The sequence below is a fragment of the Zootermopsis nevadensis genome, unplaced genomic scaffold, assembly GCF_977971745.1.
Source record: "Zootermopsis nevadensis isolate Lab colony 2312 unplaced genomic scaffold, Znev_1.0 Znev_ptg000007l, whole genome shotgun sequence".
In the NCBI taxonomy this organism is placed as follows: Eukaryota; Metazoa; Arthropoda; class Insecta; order Blattodea; family Termopsidae; genus Zootermopsis; species Zootermopsis nevadensis.
This window is the reverse complement of record NW_028259139.1, coordinates 8600685-8622566: the sequence shown is the minus strand read 5'-3', so window position 1 is coordinate 8622566 and position 21882 is coordinate 8600685. Positions and strand designations below refer to the sequence as shown.

Below are 21882 nucleotides of genomic sequence, written 5' to 3'. Positions count from 1 at the left end.
AGCACCTGGAATATAATACAAAATCCTGTCATAATCCAGGAATAAGCAACAGTTTACAGTTCGTTAATGCCGCTCGTAAGAACTGAGTTCAGTAGCACGTGGAGTTCCCCAGAGCGCGGTTATTAGACGTCATAACCATCAAGGAGTCTTCAGAAAACCAAGTTCTGCTTCGTGCGAGAGTGACTCAAGTATCTGTTGTAGGTGTTTTGTTACATCAAGGTATTTAAAACCGTGTAGCGTATAAACCACTGTTTCAAAGCCAAATTTGACTCCTGAGACACGTTAACTGCCTGAAGGCATAGTACCGTTTCAGGGGTTACACCTTTTCAAGTGTTTAGGTCACAGAACAATGAAAATAAGATTAATGGTGTGTCTTAGACTGGTGTATACTGAATTTAGATAAATTGTCGTGTCTAATGGGACATTTTGGATTAATACTGACCTCACCTAACAGCAAAATTTAGTACAATTAAATATTTTCTACCGTGCGTAACGTATTATAACGTAATGCATAAAGGAAAGTTTTAAAAAATTAAAGAATTAATAAAAAATCGAGAGACAAGAAGGAAAAGGCCTGTGTGTGGGAAATTAATGCACGTTATTTAATAACATATTTTCTTTAATTATATGGACAGATTGGTTTATGTTGTTATGTGTTTTTGGTCCTGAATACAGATAAATATAAGTCGCTGAGATGTACAATCAGTAATTTAGTATAATCTATTGAATATAGAGTAGAACACTTAAATTAAAGCAGACGCCATTAAATTTCTTCTAAAACAACGTATTTACTTTAATTACCTATAACATAATTGACAAATCAGGTTGTATTATGAAGTATTCTGATAAGAGAACTACTAGGTACTAGGCTCTTTCTCCCTATCTAATTTGAAATCTGAAGTAAAACGTTGTTAGAGAATCACTACTCCAACATGTTTCGAGTTGTGATCACAGAGTAGCCAGCTATTTGATCCAGACTTCACTCGGCTTTCGACCTCATGTTTAAAGGAAACGGCAGTCCAGTATCGGAAATTCCAATAAAAATAAATTGTAGTTGTTAGACGCACTGTTTCCCGTGTTCTACTACTTTCGAATCCTCTCTGCACTGTTTCGTTACTTTCAGGACTACGTAACGTCGTGCATGAATGATAGTACTGCAGCCTTTATCGCTGTAACGTTTCAGATAAGAACTTTGACACTGTACAGAGGCTAGTCTACGCTTTGTTAGGCAATGCAATGTTATTCAACGTGCAGACAAATTACAATACGTACAGCAAAGAAAAGTTCTTTTACCTTGAGTTTCAGTCAAACCGGATATGTACGATAAGACAACACTTTTTGTTAAAACGTCTTTTTTGTTATTCACAACAAAATACCACATACAGGATGTCCCAAAAGATACAGATATTGTTCCAAGAACATGTCTTCACGTAATAATATATTTCCAATTGTTCAGAATACAGGTTTTTCAAGACGGCGAGTGCAAAGTTGGCTGTCTCTCGAGTTAATGCACCGTGTAGTCTGGTAGAAATTTACCAAAGCGCAATTGTCCCAGAAGAGAGTAAAACTCATTTTCTAAATTAATCACTAAGACTGAGTTGTTAAAGTTTTCGGTCACAATCGATACTGACAGCTGCCTCACCTCAGATACATTACTATACAGCACGAAATCCGAGATCATTAAGGTTTGTTAATGACTGTCTCATGCATATTTGAATATTTCAAAACTTCCACGTCAATAACGACCTTTTTTACTGTTTAACGGCTCCAAATTACTAAAAATTCATCTGAAATGTGACCTTTTATTACAGTAAAATAATCCATGTTCTCATTGCCTTCTGACTAAATTTATTTTGATTCAGGTTTCCTGTTTGATATCACAATTACAGTAACTTACACCATTTCCTTCAGACAACGTGAAGAATAATTTTACTGTTTGAAAAAAAGAATCCAATTATTTCCAGCCGAGATAGCTAAGTCTACTCAGTGACTATGCTACAAGTTTGACCCGGATTCCTCAATTCTGAGCAGGAAACAATTTTTCTCTTCGTCACAACGCCCAGACCTCCTCTGGGGTCCACACAGCCTCCTATCTAATGGGTCCGGAGTTCTTTTCTCAGGAGTAAAGCAACTAGGGTGTGAAGCTTACCGTTTAACTACAAAGACTGCAAAATATTAAAAAATGCGTGTAAAATGCTTCTGTTTATATCATCTGAAATTTCAGAAAGCCTCGCAACTGTGTTACTAAAAATATGTATCACGTGTAATGGTATTATGAGAACATAATTCTGTTCACGTTTAACATTTAAATTTACTTCGTGTACTTATACGAAGTTTAGGGATAACGTAGTCCGAAAGACTCACTCTGATTATAATCATTATAAAATAATTATTTAATCTACATACCAAATGAAATTTACGTAAAATAAATTGTATCTACCGACCAGTCAACACAGCGCCAAAACATCATTGATGCGTCATTTGTAATAATTTTGAAAGAGGATTTTCAAAGAAACAGAACGTCCCCAAGTAAAAGACGGGTCTGATTCCCATATTTGAAAACGTGCTTCATAAAACCACGAGTGATCACAGCAGTTGGATGCACAAGGTTTATCGAAAAGATTCTCTGAACACTTGAGCAGTGTTCAACCGAGTAACAAGATTAACCTACCTCCTATTCGAGAGGTCGAATCGACCGCACAGGTGTTTCAACGTTAAGTACAGACTACTTGTATTGCTCACATGACATTCACGCTGCTATGCGTTCAGGGGAATGCATGGACACTGCAGAACGACGATTCAAGACAAGCTTCTCAAATCTTATCGTCGATGTGATATAACAGACTAGCACCTGTGTCAAGGAATGAGAAAATAACACAAAGCGGTCTAACCCTTTGTAATGGAAACTCATCTAAATATTGTGTCTAGTTCGTACTGCGAAGAAAACACGACACTTCACGATTACAAGCTCCAAGTTGTTTCTGCTGTTTAATGAAATAATCGCTGTTTATTGTGAGAATCGGAAGTATGAAATAAGAGTTACTTACTTTTAAAGCAGGTTATACATATAGTTACCACTGAGCTTTAAACGTCTATATATATATATATATATATATATATATATATAAACTATTTATTTAACACGAATTATTTTCTATAAAAGACGAACAATAATATTCAAGCTTTATGATAAGTAATAGGTTGTGATTGTGTAGACTTGATTCAACTTGTGCGAGACAGAATTCTGGGGGTGACCATGGTTATGATTTTTCCGGTTTTATTATAAATGACGAGGAGGTTCTTGGCCCATACCAGAAATACTTACAGTTACTTTATAGAGAAGAAATTATGCTCCTGACTTGAAGCTTATGTCAATAGTCTGGAAGAACTCAGAATTCTTACTTTAAGACGATCTAGATGAGTGCACAAATTGTAAACTAACCTATGATCATATTACAACAAAAAAATCGGTGATATTATTAAGTTTAAATGGTGATCGCCATTACCCCTAGGTATAGGAACATCTTATAATATTCCCTCCTTCAGTTAACACATCCTATAAAATTTTTGTAGAGCCGAATGCATTCCACGGACCTGCAGCATAATTAACCAACATTACCTTTAGAATAAATCTTCGCGTCTTATGTAAATTTTCAAATTTCCTTATCCTTTTGCTTTATTTATTTTTTGACAGCAATTTACCCGCTCTCCCCTAACATAACGATATCCAAGTCCGTCATCCGCCAGGTATTAAATTTTAATAACGAAATATTCATCAACATTTTTGCCACATACATGGTACCTGACAAAATTCTAGCTCTATTTAGAGAAACCGCGGTCACTTCCATAAATACGTTCACGCCCTACGGTTATTGATCACGTGGGAATATTCCTACTCTATGCTGTATTGTGTGGTTGACACGGGGCAACTGTGTTACGTTGAGCTGCAAACTGTCAATGGCTGATCCCCAGGGAGGAATGCGCCCACAGTCAACAATATAAGTTATTGCCTCATACTATAATAACCGTCTCCAGTGACTTCACAGTAAATTATGGTGACACGTCTCAGAGAGCTAACAGCAAGATTAGAAGTGTATGTGATAAATAATTCCATGGAGCAGAGTCCTTATTGAGAAAACATTTGCTCAGGTAGTAAAGAATTAACCGCCTTTTAGGAAACCCAAAATTTCATTACCGCGTACACAAGGGCCCGACAGATGTCCATATTCAGGGAAAGATAAATTCAGTCTATACATTTCAAAAAAAATTATTAAAATTTCCTTTAATATTAACATTCCTATTTGTGTCTATGTCTTAGTAACTGCCTTTTCCCTTCAGGGTTTCTAAATAAAATTCTGCAAGCATTTATAATTTCTTTCATGCATGTCCCGCCCACATAATCTCCCGGATCTGACAATTATAATAATATATGCGTATTCTGCTCACAGGCAAATATTCAAACACGGTTAAAAATATATTCTTTCATCGATGTGAAATGCCAAGTTTCGTATTCATTCCCACGTGTCATAAATATTTTTATGCAGATCTTGTTTCAGTATAAACCAGTTCTAACATGGCAGAATTACTTTTTTTCTGGTTGTATTTCCTTCAATGAACACTTAAATTCCTAGCAACAAACCATAACATGCGTCTCTAGAAGGCTAAACTTTTGACGATTTCAGTATCCATCTTTTTTTTATCACGGCATAGTGTCTCTAGCTTTCGAATTGGGATAATGTCTTTCAGATATAAAGGGTATTTATGAATATGTTGAATACACAGTTGTAGACAACCGACAAGGGGCAATCCTCCAGCTTTGGAAACAAGTGGCAGACTAGCAATTCCTTACAGTTCAAATACTCGACTTACTATAATAAACATAGGTTCAAGTATCCCGTCTAAAAACAACAGTCTTAAGTTTGTAGACATTTCATTAGAACGTCCACGTGTACACGAATTGCTAGTTATAACAGTGGGACAAAGATCAGTAGATAAAATTTAAACACCGTTTAAAGGAGAATAAATTGAGATGAAAAGTGGAAAATGTACGTAATTTTCATCTCTGAACCAACATTTCTGAGAATACTTGATAATACATAGTATCCAATTCACTCGGTGTTGCTCGATTACACTTTTATTACGCGTAGCATAATCGACTGCTGGCCCAAGCGCTCGCCTCTTGTTTGCACAAAGTTAAAGAAAATTAAGTTTTTGGAACACAATTTCCTCGTCCGACTCTCTAGAAATTGATGTTACGATCCGAGGAAACATGCTCTTAAATCAACTGACCTTTGGCCCGTAATAAAATGAGTGCGAAATACTTCTGACCAGCGAAGCTTCATAACAAGGATTAAAATATTCAGTAAAGGCAGAAATAGACCAATAGACGTAACTAAAATTTATTTAGCCGACTTCAAAATTAACATTTGCACAGTTATACATTTTAAAATTTTAATCATAACAGACCAGAAAGTATCTAACAAATTAAAATACTGCATTGGTTCGCTAACGTTTGGCTGAATTTTCAATTCATAAACAACTCTAAGGGAATGTTACAATTGTCACAGTACAAAATATTTTACTTGTACATAACGGTCCGTTTTATAGTCTTCGTATGCATAATACAGACATCTGCGACACTAAATATTTGGGATTATTTTCAACAAACTAGAATATATGTGTGTAGCGTAACAATTCTGGGGAGTTAGCCAGAATTTTACCTTTGACTTTTAACAAATAAAAATTACAGCAGCCACTGAAACTAAAGTATCCATGGTAAACAAGTCTACCCGCACATTTCTCATCCACTGACGTCGGCGGGTAGAAGGGCACATAGGTCTTTATGTAAAGCGTCCCTTATCGTTGTCAAATTTTAATAAAAATTCGGATGTGTCGACGGATTTTAAGAAAACCCACCTACATCATATTTTCTTAACTACACTCTGTGTACGAACGAAAAAAAGTACGGACAGACAAACGTGTCTGTAGACGACCAGAGCGATTTAAACATTTAATTAATTAGTACGAAACAATATAATATATATAAAATGTGATAATACAAAACTTTATATTTTGCATTACATTAAGTATATTTGTGTCCGAAACTTCAAGCCTTCACGGTCAACATACGTCAACTTCTAAGTCAATATGCGCCGACAGGTTGGTTAGGTTAAACTGACGGGCTGCAATTTTCTTGCCTGAGAAGGAACACAGCAGAAGAGTTGACAAAAAATAATAAAGTCTCTGCGATAAAAATGACTGTAGTGACCGGACGCCAGACTTTACAGAGGGCCGCGTTTAGAAGCGTATTTACTAGAGCATAGGGGATTTACTTAAAAATATAATAAGGTATCAGCGGGTAACAAGGCCCGCCTAAGGAAAAGGTACATATTTTAAAAGCAACAAGTAGAAATGTGATCCATCAGAAATAATGTAAAATATAAAACAGAATAAAACATAATCTATCTGCAATCTGTAAAGTAAATATGTGCGGTTGGATCTTGGTAACTTAAGTGACATAAGTGAACACTCTCAAGGTAGTAGGTCATTTAAAGTCACAGCAACATTTCATGTTACAAACATTTTAAGTCATGTTTTTAATATTCAATTATAAACGACATTGTTTATAATATAATCGGTAGTTTAAGGATCAAATACATAAAGATTTACTCACATCTGATGAATTCTTAAAACAGAGGCAGACAAAGCTCCTTCGACTGAGCACTAATGGGAATGAACAATTCTTTCAAGCATCTCTAAAAATATACTGGAACAGGTGATTAATGTACGGGTCATTCACGTAGTAAAAAGGACAACCACCAAAATTGAGTGTTCTTTATTTATTTCCGGGCCTTATTACCCGCACGTACCTTATGCCAAGCCGTAAAGGCACTGACAGTAAAAAGAAAATAACTTTCGAAACAGCGTGGACCGAAATCAGAAGCAGTTTGTACAAACTTACCGAGGCAATCAATACAGGGACCTAGGGTATCGGAACGATCCATTGCCGGACACGGTCATGCATCATACAGCAATCCTCATGGGGCTCAAAACCTTATTACACAGAATATTGCTAGGGTAACAGATGGTCACAGCACGGAATGACACCCATCAGGGACTGACACCTACCTGTAATGGCGTGTCCGGATCTCCGCTTCGACCGATCGAACGGCATCAAACGACAAGAATGACTGAATGACCAATCATCTGCCTACATGACTCACTGGTTCATACAATTATTAACTGACAGACATATCGACCAACTCGTCAGTGATAAATTATCATCATGTCCAGGCATCTCTCAAAGAACGCACTACGAAATTACACGTATTCCAAACTGGAGTACGCCTTCCCTAAGTTGTGAATCACAAAGATACTCACTATAAAAACTGATTACAATTCATTACAATGGATTCTGCTACGTAGACGCTAACTCTTGAGCAAAATTCATTTTAAATATAAAAAATGTCACCCAAAAGTCACAGAAGAAATAAGTGTGCAACCGACAATGAGACTTCGCTACTGAATAAAAGCCCGACGAAGATTAAAATTGATTACAAATGCTGCACACAGGTAAGAAAAGTTCACATTTACATAAATTCCGCAATAGACGCTGTCTAGGTATAATTCTCCTATCAAACACAATACTGCTTCCACCAATGAATTAATGTCCACGTTCTCACGGTCGGCGTGTTCAGGTAAAAAGCCACAAAAGTTGTAAAAAAAAAGGATGATTGTATGTGTCCAATAGGCTAATGTACTAGGTTTGAAATAAGACCAACTTTCAGTGGCATTTTACAATCCTAGAAATAAATATTAAAACGGAGAACGAGAAGCCATTTACAGAGGTAAGGCAGTGAGAGAAGTGGATCTTGCAACTCAGACAGTGCGCCACCGACCGTTACGAGTGGTAAAATGCAAGTTTTACTGCCGATGACGAAACGTTAAAGTCGTAAGCTGCTAAGGGACTTAGTTTCCTCATTACATCTGGTCCCCGCTCAAAGTCGAACAACCGAATATTCGCTGCCGAGCCCATGACCCAAAAGTGGCGTTACCATTCCCCTGGAGACATTCTGCAATGATCAAGAGAGACGCACGGTATGTACGGGTAGCCACCGTCCTTACAGCAGGCGAATGGCTCGTAATACTTTATGTGGCTGTTCAACAGTACCAAAGATATGCTTCAAGCCATCCTTTACGTTCTGGCTGTGCAATGCTGGGGGTAATTCTGACAGAAGTAAAAAACACGTCCCAGAGCCAAGGATGCATCTGCAATTAACGTGTGGTTACTTATGTTATAATCGATATATTTATTACTTCGCACAGAATCTCCTTACTTTGTAACAATATTATAAAGAAAACATCGTTGCTCGTCTACTCAGAAATGTCTGAAATATTAGACGATAATTATTAATCTAGCAGTAATTAGTGTAAACATAAAACTTGGTGGTGATGTATGTGAATATTGACGTGGTTAAGAAATAAGCTAAAGGTTTGAAGTCGAAGTTATCACGGATACGCTGATGGACCTGCTTAATAACTTCAACTCGCGCTATCGTTGACGGCCACAGTTTACTCTGAAACCTGTTCGAATACGATACACACTAGTTTCAAATTTTTTATTCAAAATAAGTTTATTTATCGTCTCCTTTATTAATTTTTGTTTCCGTAGTCTGCGTTTGTCTTCGTTAATCGTGGAAACGAGAGATGGCAGTGTGAGATTTGTGATTTTAATTAAACATACTGTCTTCATCTTTAGGGTTGAAAATGGAGACAGAATGTTTCTCTGAAATGTTGGGAAATCTCAACGAGCCTTAAAAGCTGAAACACCCAAAAGAACATAATCATGAAGGAAAGGAAATTTTTGGGATATCAAACCTGAAAAATACGGGATACTTAAGTTCGCAGCGATATTTATGAAGCAACTGACAAATATTTAAATTGCACAAAAAAAAGCGAATAAGGGAATCGAAGTCAACCAGCACAATATAGAGAGCCAATTTATGGAGATATAAACACAAGAAAAAATACCTCATACGTTTATAAAAGTTATGTCATTGACGATACAAATTCTCATAAGTCTATGTTAAGAAAACTTTTACAGAACCTCGCATTTCAGACCAAACGAGTGAACGATTACTGCCTGTACTCGCGAACAGTGGGGCACAGCAAATCTAATTGGTAACGACAAAAATACAACTAAATTATGAACTTCACATTTCTGAATTCTTTTCTACGTCTACGTTGAGAGGTCTACATTCTGTAGGACTTCACAAAACCGGGGGGAACGCTCAGTAATGAGTTTCATTTGCATGTTAAATTTTCCCCATTACTTAGTGACTTATGACGTCATGACGTCAAACGACAAAGAAATCTAATAATGTGTGGTTTTTATATTCTCAGAAGAGAAACCCAAATACGAATAAAAAAAGTGTCCACAATATATACTGAAAATAAGGATGAAAGATGTTTTATTTAGCTACCCATAATATTTCTTTAAGAACTAAGAATAAAATAAAAGACAAATAAATAAACATAATATTGTTACGAAGAAATATAAAAGGATATAATTCTTCAAAAAATATTAATAAAAATGCATACATTTATTGCAACTCTTTCTTATCAATGCCCTAAGGGACTCACTAAATTTTTAATGAACAAAAGATGTGTCTATAAAAAATTTTCCTTGGCGTTCATATAACGCGTCGTATCTCTGAAGCGAAAAGTAGTAACGCTGTTTCATTATTCGGTCAGGTTACGAGTTACGATGGAATTTGATGTCCAATGTTTCTTAATACCCAACGTTCCATAAAATCGAATCTTTTCAGATGTGATCTGTAAGACACGGCACCCATCCTAACGATTGTGCTTTTTATGTCTTGTATCAACTCTTTTACAGATACAATTTTTAGCTTAATTGCGTCTAATGAAACATGTACAAATGTGCATGAAGGCGTTTTGTGAGAATACGAACATTAAAGTGAATATATCCGGTAAAAGAATTATGGCGTACGTTAATAAAATACATATTTCTGCCCCATATGTCACGACCAATAATGTTGCAACAACAAAGCTGTAGTCGTTTCTATAAGTCAACATTTATTTCTAGAGCAATATAATCAATATGTTATTATTATATGGCATATTAACTGCAAATAAAATATTATATACCTAGTTCACGCTGTTCCACAATAACGCTAGACATACGTAATGCTTAACCTAGTCTCCTTCTGCCTCTTGTTAATAAATAGGAACACCACAAAAGGCAGATTTTTCATAAACAGTATAAATTTACTGAGATTTCGCCCGTAAAATGTAAAGAATACTGTAAAACAAGTACACATTAACTTAGAGACCTCCTGAGGGTATGTTTTGTATATTTCACGTGTTCGAGAGGTTTAAAATTAATGCACAGTGCACAGCATGCTACATTAACCTTCTCCTTTCCATATAATTGTTTATGCATGAGCTCCTGAATTTTCTACAGTCCACTGACTTTCGTGGTTATTTCCTGGGTCAGAAATTAAACAGGAGACGGACAGGCTTGATGATGCAAGTAATAGCTAAATAGGTACACCGGTGTGATACCTCAGTGACATAAATGTCTGGTCTAATTCGTACAACACACAACGAATCACTTTAACACTAAAATCGGACCTATAATTAGTAAGTAAACTTATCTTACATTGTCAGGTATAAGACATAATGAGAATTGAAGGACGGCAGATTTTCTTTATAAGTGTAACTTTTATATATAAAAAAACTCATTTTAGGAAAAAATGTAAACATTATAAAATGATTCGGAAAACCAACAAACGAACAGGAAGCAAACGAGAAAGTAAGAATAATATATATAAATATATATATATATATATACAGAAATTAATAATAAAAAGAGATCCAACATTATTTATCATGAACAGGAAGTGGATTGAAAGCGAAATGCAGGCTTGAACGGAAAGAGAAGGAAACGGAAGTGGGCAAGAAATGCAATAGATTGAAATGAGCAGGATATAAAGACAACGAATAAAACACGACAGGAAAATGAGCCAGAACGTGGCGAAACCAAAGAACAGAAATCCACACCACATCTACATTAACAGAACTCTAGATCATAAGTAAAATAAAATTTCAAAGCCAGTAAAACTTTAAGATCTGATTAAATACACGTGGACAAGTGATGTATAGTGTGTGTGTGTGTGTTAACATAACATAAACATGTTTGGAACACAAAGGGAAAGATTATTACCAACAAGGCTGAAAAGCTGGTAATGTATACTTTGTTTTTAACTTGGCTTCAAAAAGGAAATATAGAGAATGTAACAAAACGACGTGGTTTGGCAAAGCTAAAACAAATATTATAAATAAATACAGAAAAATGTCTCTCGTCAAAAAGTCCGAGATAATTTGAAGCAGTATTTAAAAACACGTGCTTATTGAAAAGTCTAAAAAAAAGTAGCACGCAATAATTTAAATATTGCTTCTATTAATTAATTAAATTATATAATGCAGTTTAATGTATTGTAAATAGTGACTTAAAGAAATTATCAGCATCCACCCGTGTAAAGTGGCTTAATGAGGGAAACACCATCATCAACTCGTACAAGGTTAGGATCTTTATTTCCGTATGATATTTCGTTGCACCTTAAAGAATAAAACTTGGTACAATTTACTTCAAAACAACCCATGGCCGCCCTACGTTACAATATTGAAGGCGGTATTATGATCTCTCGCTAACGACAGAAACTTTTTCCCCCCACGAGACTAGTTAATAAAAGCGAAACACGATTTCCGTCTCCTCGCTGTTAGACCCTCCGGATCTCATCTCCCAAAAGTCAGGGTGGGTGCCTGTGTATTTATCAATCTATCAAAGTGTGTTACCGTGATGAAAAATATCCCGTTAGGTTTATGTTAGCTTTGTACATATACAATCAGCCTTAATTAATTTGCACTCATACACTCCTGTGACGGAAGAAAAGTTAATTATGCTTGTACGTTTATGCATTTTTAAGGTACTTTCTCCTTTATACACAGCATGGCTCATATAAGGTGTATAAATATATAAAAAACAAGAATTATGCATGCCTCTAGCATCCATACAAGAAACTTTCACGGGATATGTAAGCAGATAAAAGCTTAAGTTTAAAATGTTTTTGTCTAACCTCCATTTTGGTTATATTTTCATACAGTAAAATAGCTTACAATAACGTTAGCCAATACAGTAAAACATGAATATCTGAATTTTAGAAGAGAGTTGTTGTAATAAGGAAATTATTATAAATTAATTGAATTATTACAATTATTATTCAAAATTCTTCATTTTGACCATATTTTATGGTATTTAATCTTGTAAGTTTTGTCTAGTTTTTTAATTGTTTATTGTTCTTTTAGTATTAGTGAATTGAATTATTATATTACTTGGGCATATTAATTACAATATTTTCTTTTGAATTATCACTCAATAAAGGAATTGAATTGAATTATTATTATTATTATTACTAATATGATACATTTTTATATTTAGTTTCATTTGTTTGTTTTTGTGTATTTGTAATGTTTTACTTTTATTATTATTATTGAAATGAATGTAATCATTGTATTATATATTTCATTCTGTAAAGTTGTACACTGCTTGACTGTTATTGGCCTTACCTGGCTGTTGTCAAGCACTTAAATAAATTAATTGAATTGAAATTCACACAATAAAATATCGTATAATCCTATCATGTCTATTATTAGAAACTATAATTTATATTTTAAGTCTTACGTGTGTGGCATGGATATCAAATTAAGGAATACACACAGAATTTTAAGCGGTAAACCTGAAGTAAACAGACCACTTAGAAGATGTGGACGTGAATGGAAGAATGATATTAATGTGGAAATAAAAGTACGTTATGAGGCACATTAATGGATTCATACTTCCGAGGACTAATATCTCGAAGTAGTATTGCTTTCATGCGGGAATGATTATTTCCGCGTCGATAGGTCGATAAACGTTTCTTAATTTTTTAATAATATCATTCCACCTAGGCTTCCGTTTCACAAGAATTTATTTCCCTTAGAGTTAAAAAAGTGAATATTTCGTGTCATATCCTCACGATTGTAACAAAACAGGTAACTTTGGTTTTTGACATATTTATAATGTTTTATCTGAGACCGAGAAAAAGTGTACATGTTTTCGATAAAATACGAAAATTCTACTTTCATTTGTCTATGCAGCGAAGCCGTGAAGCAAACTTACTCTGAAAATGTCGGCCCCGAACTGAGAAGCATTCCCGAATTTTAAAAACAAAACCTTCATCAGCGAAGTCGTGTTCATTCAACCTCAAATATTCGCTTCGTCGCTCTGCCCCACACATTGCTTATGTAAAGGATTTTAAATAAGGTGTCCCTGTTAATCCATTCTTTCATTACTTTTGTACCATATTTAATTAAATTCGCTTCAGTGAGTCACATGTTATTAAGGAAACAAGTACTGATCCGTCAAGTACACATGCAACGAGAAAAAAAACACAATGCGGCCTGTTTCAGGGAAATAACGATGGAATAATATTTCCATAAAAAAATTAGTTAATTTATAATCACACTTGAACAATCTTCGTTTAAAGTCGAGTAAGCCAGAAATTCAATTCTATTTTTAAAATAAATACAGTTGTTAAAATCATAACGCTTCTTTGAAAAATCTGTAAAAGTGTAACTACCCTGTCATTAATAACACAATAAAAGCTTTATTCTAAACGCTCCGTTTATTTTTATGAGAAATTCCGAGAGATTTTGCGTAAACCACAGACATGAGTAAAAGCTTCGGTCCGCTCATGCGTACTACTGGTGACGACAGAACATGTTAGTAATAATTCCTAGAATTTCTGATTTTTTTAGGTGTCATGTTTATACATCTGGCTTACGTAAAAGAGTTTAAATTCAAAGGAGAATAACTTGATAAAATATCTCCGGACAACAAACAGTGTTAACTGTGGACAAAAGCTCGAAATTTCTGAGAAACATTTTCGATTCCATCATCAGAGGATTATGTAGTTCGCCGTAAAAACTTCAAGTCCTTTATGAGAATACCTTAATTTGAATAATAACTTGTTTCTATACGGCCTTAAATCTGCTGAGCGAAAAACAGTTCTTTCTTTATTACTCCATCTTTTGTCATGGGTCCTATATGTAGTTCACATCCTTTATCACAATATGGCGACAAAGTTAAAATAGGCAAAAATTAACCTACCCAATAGTAACACAATACAATTAAAAGTAAATTACTTAACCAAAATTCTTAGAACAAGTAAAAAAAAAATTAATTAGTCTTGACGAATTAAAAATGACAATTAAGCCAAAACATTTGGAAGCTGACGATTTAAAAAAATTGTATTACTAAATGAATTAATTTGTAATTGTACGTTTTAAATCTATACACAATGAAATAATAGCTTAGATAAGTTGAGGTAATTAATTTTCTGAACCAGTAGGACCATGGTGGCAGCACTAGTCCTAAGAAACAAGATTTTTACTATAAACATAAGTAAACACACTTCAGATAATGATATTAAAATGATAATACTGTGTGCGGATAAAAACTGCAGTCATGTAGCTGAGGAAAAGATTACTAACGGACCGCTTCGGAAACCGCAATGGTCCTTCGGTTGGCATAAAGACAAGTTTCTACACAAGCTGAGCTCCTCAAGAAGAATTCTCGTCATGCAGTTGGTTGATACATAATTTTAAATTTAAATTTATTTGAATTTTCAGTTCAGCTGAGTTCATTAAATTTCATTTCGTTGTTTTTGATATTTAATATGCAGACAGCCCTTAGGTGTGTGCTTTCTGATGTAGTAAGGATCCAGGGTGTTGTTAAATTTTCAATACATTATTCCAATAACCTCGATCTACGCAAATCATATTTCAACATCTATCACGAAACATAAGTAGCTATGGTAAATTATGGATCATAAACATTTAAAAAAACATCGACTACAACATCTAGTAAGTCAAAGGCAGCATCTTTCTGTTAAGTCTGAAGACATCCTCCAAGAATTTCTGTGTATGCTCAGATTAATTAGTGGCTTCATATTAAAGCTCCCCGTAAGAGTTACTTTCTGCTTGTAAACTAAGTTAATTTAGCCGTATCTTTGCTGTTACCACATACATACAAAATTGATCAAAACAGAAGCAGTTCACTTAGAACCTAAGTTACACAAAATAAAACTTGGTTGACATTAATTAAAAGTACCTCAAACCACAAAAAATGCTTTCTTAAGAAATTTGTTTACAAATTACTTATAAGAAATTTCCCGATGCTATTAAAATAAATTAATTAATAAATGTGAAAGAAAATGTGTAGTTTTTTTATTTAATTGAAACATATATGTTAAGTAAAATTATAAATAGCCTCAGACTTCGACACATTCTGTGAAACTACTTAAGCTGGTCAGACTTAAGGTTCTCACGGGGGTGAGTACGAAGATGGCTATTTTCTGTGTTGTAGCTCCGTACAGTCTGGTAGAAGAAGTTTACCGACGTTTCAGAGGTAAAGGTAACATGTGCTAGTACATTCTTATTGATAAGACTCATGCTTCCACTTAATCTAAAATGTATAACGAAGCAAAGTTATTTTAAGTTTATACACGAAGGCTAAACAAATCAGATTATGAAACTTTCTTTCACGAGTATTTAAGATAAGCACAAAAAGATGCTTCATCTGTGATACAAAGTGATCGTTAAAGCTGTCCTATGCAAACAAAACCTTTGCTATTACCGCAACGCTTTTAAGCATAAAGCTCACCTTTATAACATTTAAATATTTAGTACCTGCTTCAGAGAAAACACAATGATTCTTTATTGCAAAGATCAGTTAAGTGGTTTATGCTGTTTACAGACATAAGAGCGCTTTGTCTGAGAATGATATGAACATCGTAAATACATTACCTGACCAAAATCAAGATTTGCTGAATGTGGAACAGTGTTTTACATACACTGCTTTAAAAGGCACTGGTTAGATCAATTTTTTTAAAAAAAGGGTCGTGATATCCGCTTATGATCTACTAAATTAAGGATATCATAATGATCTCGTCTAATTTACCGCTGTATGAAACTAACAATTTTCAAGTAAACCGCCATGGTATGGACAAGTTATCTAATTATTTACACAAGTTGATAAAGTATTATCCAGTGAAAGTTATTTATTAAAATACAGGAAATTATCAATTCCCTTTGGAATAACTTCTGCCAATTTTTTTTCGGTGGTCAGGGCCAAAATATCCCTCAAAGCTTTTACCGCATACACGAGTGACTACCTTTATTTTGAACGAGTGTGTGCATATTTATTTGTTCACCGCTTGGGGGTCTTTTGTTATTATAACAATTTATTTCCGGAAGATAGTTCGTTACAATTCAAATCATTCCAAACAGTTTATCAAGGTGTTTTGATAAAGCTTTGTCAAACGAAAAGAAAATAAACAAACAAGCACCCAAACCAAACAACCAAAAACTTACAATTTTAGTTTCGTAATATTTGCTCATGTTACTGGCATAATAACAATGCTATTCATTATACAATATTTCTCGTGACAAACAAATATTATGAGCTGTTTATAAAAATTTGCATTACTATATTTTAATACGAAATCTGCTGGAAATTATTTTGCGCCGAGGACGCTAAAAGGACTGTATATAATTAAAATTCTATAAGAGCAAGAAATCGACTTTTATCTTTCTAAATCTTTGGCCGAGAAGTTTAAGTGTCCACGATTGAAAGTAAAAATAGCGGGGTGAAAATGTCGATGTCGATTTCTCGGTCTGTGGAGTCTTTTGAACTTGTAACAGAAAGATGCACCCTCCATTTTCAGGGCTAAAGATGGAGCCGGTTTCTTGCTTCGTGACTTTGGAACCAACCTAAAAGACTTAGCGTCTTCACACCCCAGAAAAGCAACAAAGACATTTTTACAGCCATATTTTCGAATGCTGCCCAGAGTATGAAAATTTGTGTGCGGCTAAATCCCTGCAAATCACCATCTACCACAATAATCACCAACATTTTCAAGTTAAACTGTGGACTGTCCCACCACGTAGTCAACACGGCTTAAAAAACTACGGGATGTGATGTCAACGGCTTGAACCATAAAATATGTATATGATGAATACTGTAGAGCTTTCTGAGTATAGAACCCAGTCAAAATGAAAAAAAATCTCTTTAAACGTCGATAATACTTACCAGTTCCACAAGGTTCAATACGTAATAGATACTAATGGTATGCGTTACACACCAATAACTCAATTATTTCACATGCTTAAATCTTTGAAGTCGAAGGTCGTGTAAATTATATTTAAAAATTCAGTCCTTACCGCAAAGAAAACACTGCACTTCACCAATCATCATGTTAACGCTGTTTATATTGAGAATCATACAAACACACAAATAAAATAAGAAGGGTTACTGGCTGTTGAAGAAGGTGGTACATATACTTACCACTAGGTTTTAAAAGTTAATACGTTCTATATATAGGCTAATTACGTCCGGAACGAATTTAAATTATATCTACATAGAAACTTTTAAGGCAAATGCCTACCACTATCTTTACAGACATTAATCACTTAATTGTGTTCAAAACACAATCGTCCGCATCATTTCTCGTGAATATTTATTTGCGTTCTTCGAAAATACAATGCCATGTCTCTTGAAATGTTCACGACAGATTCTCCATTAATCCTCACTAAAGGAATAAATTACAATCGATACTGACCTTGAAATGACGTATAAAGCCGTTTATATAAAAATATAAGAAGCACGTGTCGTATTCGATTTTCATTAATTCCTTTGAAGAGGACAGTTCATTGTGTGGCCCTTATAATGAGTGGCCTTGTGGATGAGGAAGGGTGTAGCAAACAACCGAGTTTCTGAATACAGCAAATTTGAAATTATTTCGATTTTTAGAAACAAATTTAGCTTTTAGCAGTTTTATTAAAACAACAAATAGACACGATCGGAAGTAAAAATACAATAAAATTTATTCTAATAACATTTAACAACATAAAGTGTTCATGAAAAGTAATAGCAGAAAATAATTTATGGCTTTATACAAGGCAAACGCAAACAAACAAACGAAACCAAGTTGTAACTTTTTAGACCGCGACACATGCTAATGGATTATAAATGATGGTGATGATACTGTTATTTTGAATTACAGCGAAGTGTAGACTCGACGAGCATACTTCCTCTTGTGATAAGAAATTTTGTTATAAGTCGGCGTTGCTAAACGCTTCAAGAACAGAAGATACTAAGTAAGACTTGAGGTTCTCACAGCGATGAGTATGAAGATTTCCGTCTTCTGGGTTGTTGCGCTGTGTAGTCTGGTCGATGTTAACCAACGTTTCGGAGGTCATACTGCCTCCGTCATCAGGGCGACGGAAATCTTCATACTCATCGCCCTGAAGACGGAGGCAGTATGACCTCTGAATAGTTGGTGGACATCGACCAGACTACACAGCGCAACAACCAAGAAGACGGAAATCTTCAAAAGATACTAATTTCGTTCTGAAGTAATGTTCCGCGAATGGACACATGTTCTGCTCAAGGCACTGCTATCTCTTGAGCAATGACTTACCGTTTTATTTCCAAGGTTTCGCACCCGACAGTTGAGGTACGCAGACTTTCCTATTAGGGCGGTGACGTTTCCAGGGACCGTGGTGTCGAAGTAAGGTTCGTCTCTCCCGACGGAAGACGGCGGCGGCGGGAGAGGAGAAGGTGAACCCACTGGCTCCAGCGAGTTGTACATAGCTCCCGTCCCCTGACCATTCTCAGCTCCAACATAGGTCGATCCTGGGAAACAGACGCGCACAGTGTTAATTAAGGTCTATTGATGCAGAATGTGTAAGCTGACAAAGAACGTATAACCCCAGGGTGTATTACAACACAGCGATGCCATGAAATATTGATAGATGCATATCGTTGTACTCGACAGAATTGAAACACCCCGTGATACATGGATACTCACTCTACGTTACTGGCTTGGCTATGATTTCATTTTATGATCTTTAACATCATAACCATTCTACTATATTCTGATATTAACGTGTCCAGACATAAGAAATGATAAAACAATGAAGATGTGGAAGCGGTCGTGGTTAATTTTAAGTAGTGTTTCAGCATTATCTGCAGTTATTAAGGAAAACCACGAAAAATCCTGTCTATGAGCCATAACGAACCTTCAGAATTACTAGATTACATTACGTCATTCAGTTGTCTATTTCCGAAGACGGTTTACATAAAAGACATCTGGAGGTGTACAGTCAACACTTGAAACGTCTTCTATATGAGATACATATCAATGGACAACGCTCAGCACAAGATTAGTATACACGTGTATAAACATCGTCTGTGAAAATGGAACGTTGTATTTTGGATGCAATTTAATAAACACGGGCAAAGCTCTGAAATGACATTACAGTGCATTATATTGTGATTAGAGCCTACAATTCTATTTTTATCCCTGCTTCTTCGTCTTTGTTGATCTCTAATTAAAGTGACTCAGACTAACGCAACACATGAAAAACTTTAGATTGAAGAGATATTCATTTATCATATTCGTTCCTATACGGTTTAGTAAACTCAGAGGTCAGAAAGTATGATTATTTATTTTCTGCTACAATTGTAACAACTTAAAATTCAATAATAATAATAATAATAATGGCATGAGGGTTTTTAAAATGAGACGTGAGGTAAATTACTTTCAATAGCTGACGAAAAACTTAAAAAATAGCAAACTTAGTTTCAGTCTTGATTAAAGAATCTTTTGTTTCAAAGCACTTTACCACAAAAAAGCATATATAATTCAAATAAACTAATGCTGTTTAACAAAAAATTAATATCTTTATTTAAATAACATAATATTATTTCATGTCCCATAACCCCAAATATAACTTTAGATCGAGGTTATAACATCTGTACATAGCAGGACTTCTTAACACCATGGAAACGTTCATAATACAAACCCATAAAGCCTAAAATCCCTTACAGTAAATGATCACCATCATCACAAAGGTTACAAGAACACATTCATTAATTTTATCGCATAAGCCCCAAAATCCCTTAATAACGGCAAATATTAATGAGAAACCAACAAAGTTTGTTTGGATAGATATCCAAAATACTTTACTAGTAAGGGGCCATACAAGTAGGTGTTTTGCAACCTTACCTTGAATAATATCCTTAAATTTAATGTTTTATTACATATTTATGTACGCGCTCTTGTGTTTGCCTTTAAATTGAGACATATAATGCTTCCTCCATTACCAAATATCGAAGTTACATAATCAGATGTCTGATAATGGTGCCTTTGCGAGACCATGTTGCTAAGTTATGTCTCTAAGTCATATTCCACGCGTAACGAACTGTATCTTTAAGCCGGCATTTCTCGTTTCTTTACCCACTTCATCTATAAGGGCTTTTAGAACTGCTCTTTAGGAAAACATAAGACAGCCATCTCCCTAAATATCTCTTTGCATGCACTGACAGAATATATAATAAATATATTTTACTGCAGCTCGTAGATTAATGTTCATATTCTTTACGCTGTGTTATGGAGACCATCTTACCCATCTTACAATTACTATCTTACTCGTATAAGTTATTTTAATATTTGCAGTAGACGTTTGTCTAACGAGGATTTGCTTATATTAACAAGAGCAAATAAGAAGAATTACAGAGACGCGGAAAACTTAAAAATATGGTCACTAAAAATGCTCTAATACAGAACACGCTGATATACGATCTACTACAGGTGTACCATTTAAAACGCACCCCCAAAACAATCACGTAGTACTATGGCACAAAAACAAATCTAAACCCCCTCCCCTATGTTACAGTACTTTCGAACCTTCCCCGTGGAATTCGAGTGAAAGTCACCCTGGTTGGTAGGCCGCTGGTATAATGCCCTTTGTTTGGTTAGGTTAGATTAGGTTGCTTGGTTAGGTTATGTTAGTTTAGGTTAGGTTAGGTTAAGCCGGCTACACACGTACAGGTATACCTGTCAGGTATGCCTCAACGTGTAGATCATAGAAACTGTACAGTGTGGACGCAGTAGAGAATGAGGTATACCGAACAGGCATACCTGCTCAGGCATAACTGAAAGGTATACCTGTACGTGTGTAGCCGGCTTTAGGTTAGTTTAGGTTAGGTTAGGTTAGATTAGTTTAGGTTAGGTTAATTAGTTTTGGTTAGTTTTGGTTAGGTTAGGTTAATTAGTTTTGGTTAGTTTAGGTTAGGTTAGTTTAGGTTAGGTTAGGTTAGGTTAGATTAGATTAGTTTAGGTTAGGTTAGATTAGATTAGTTTAGGTTAGGTTAGGTTAATTAGTTTTGGTTAGTTTAGGTTAGGTTTGTTTAGGTTTGGTTAGGTTAGGTTAGATTAGTTTAGGTTAGGTTTGTTTAGGTTAGGTTAGGTTAAGTTAGATTAGTTTAGGTTAGGTTAGATTAGTTTAGGTTAGGTTTGTTTAGGTTAGGTTAGTAAGGTTAGGTTAGATTAGTTTAGGTTAGGTTAGGTTACTTTAGGTTAGGATTCTCTTTCATATGAAAAACCATGCGTTTGCTCCTAGTCTTCCAACATTTCATCTCCCTTTCCCTCTTACATCAGTGTTTGTCTCTCTTATGCATTAAGTTAAGTTGAGTTTTATTGGTTTTGATATCTTTTGCTGCTAAGTAGGATTTGCGGTTGTAACGGCGGTAATTACAAAGACACCTGTCTTCTGGTTTATAGCGCCGTGTAGAAGTTTACCAACGATTCAAAGGGCCTTGCTGGCGATCATCGTCCTGAAGATGGTGGCAGCAAAGACCTTCATTTCTCCTTCTTCCTTTGTCTGTATCTCTTTCTCGTATTACTTCCCTCA

General features: G+C 35.0%; 1 protein-coding gene across 11 annotated transcripts in view; it reads right to left on the bottom strand.

Annotated features, from left to right (window-relative positions):
• LOC110829846 (zwei Ig domain protein zig-8) overlaps positions 1-21882 on the bottom strand; it is a 520441-nt gene that overhangs the window by 55111 nt on the left and 443448 nt on the right. For all 11 annotated transcript variants that reach the window (XR_015533924.1, XM_087344188.1, XM_087344183.1 and 8 more), the window contains one exon: positions 18606-18820. Coding sequence is in view for 10 of the 11 variants with exons in the window: in XM_087344183.1 (XP_087200309.1) it covers positions 18606-18820 (215 nt within the window). In the remaining variant the exon portion in view is untranslated. The remainder of the gene's footprint in view (positions 1-18605; positions 18821-21882) is intronic.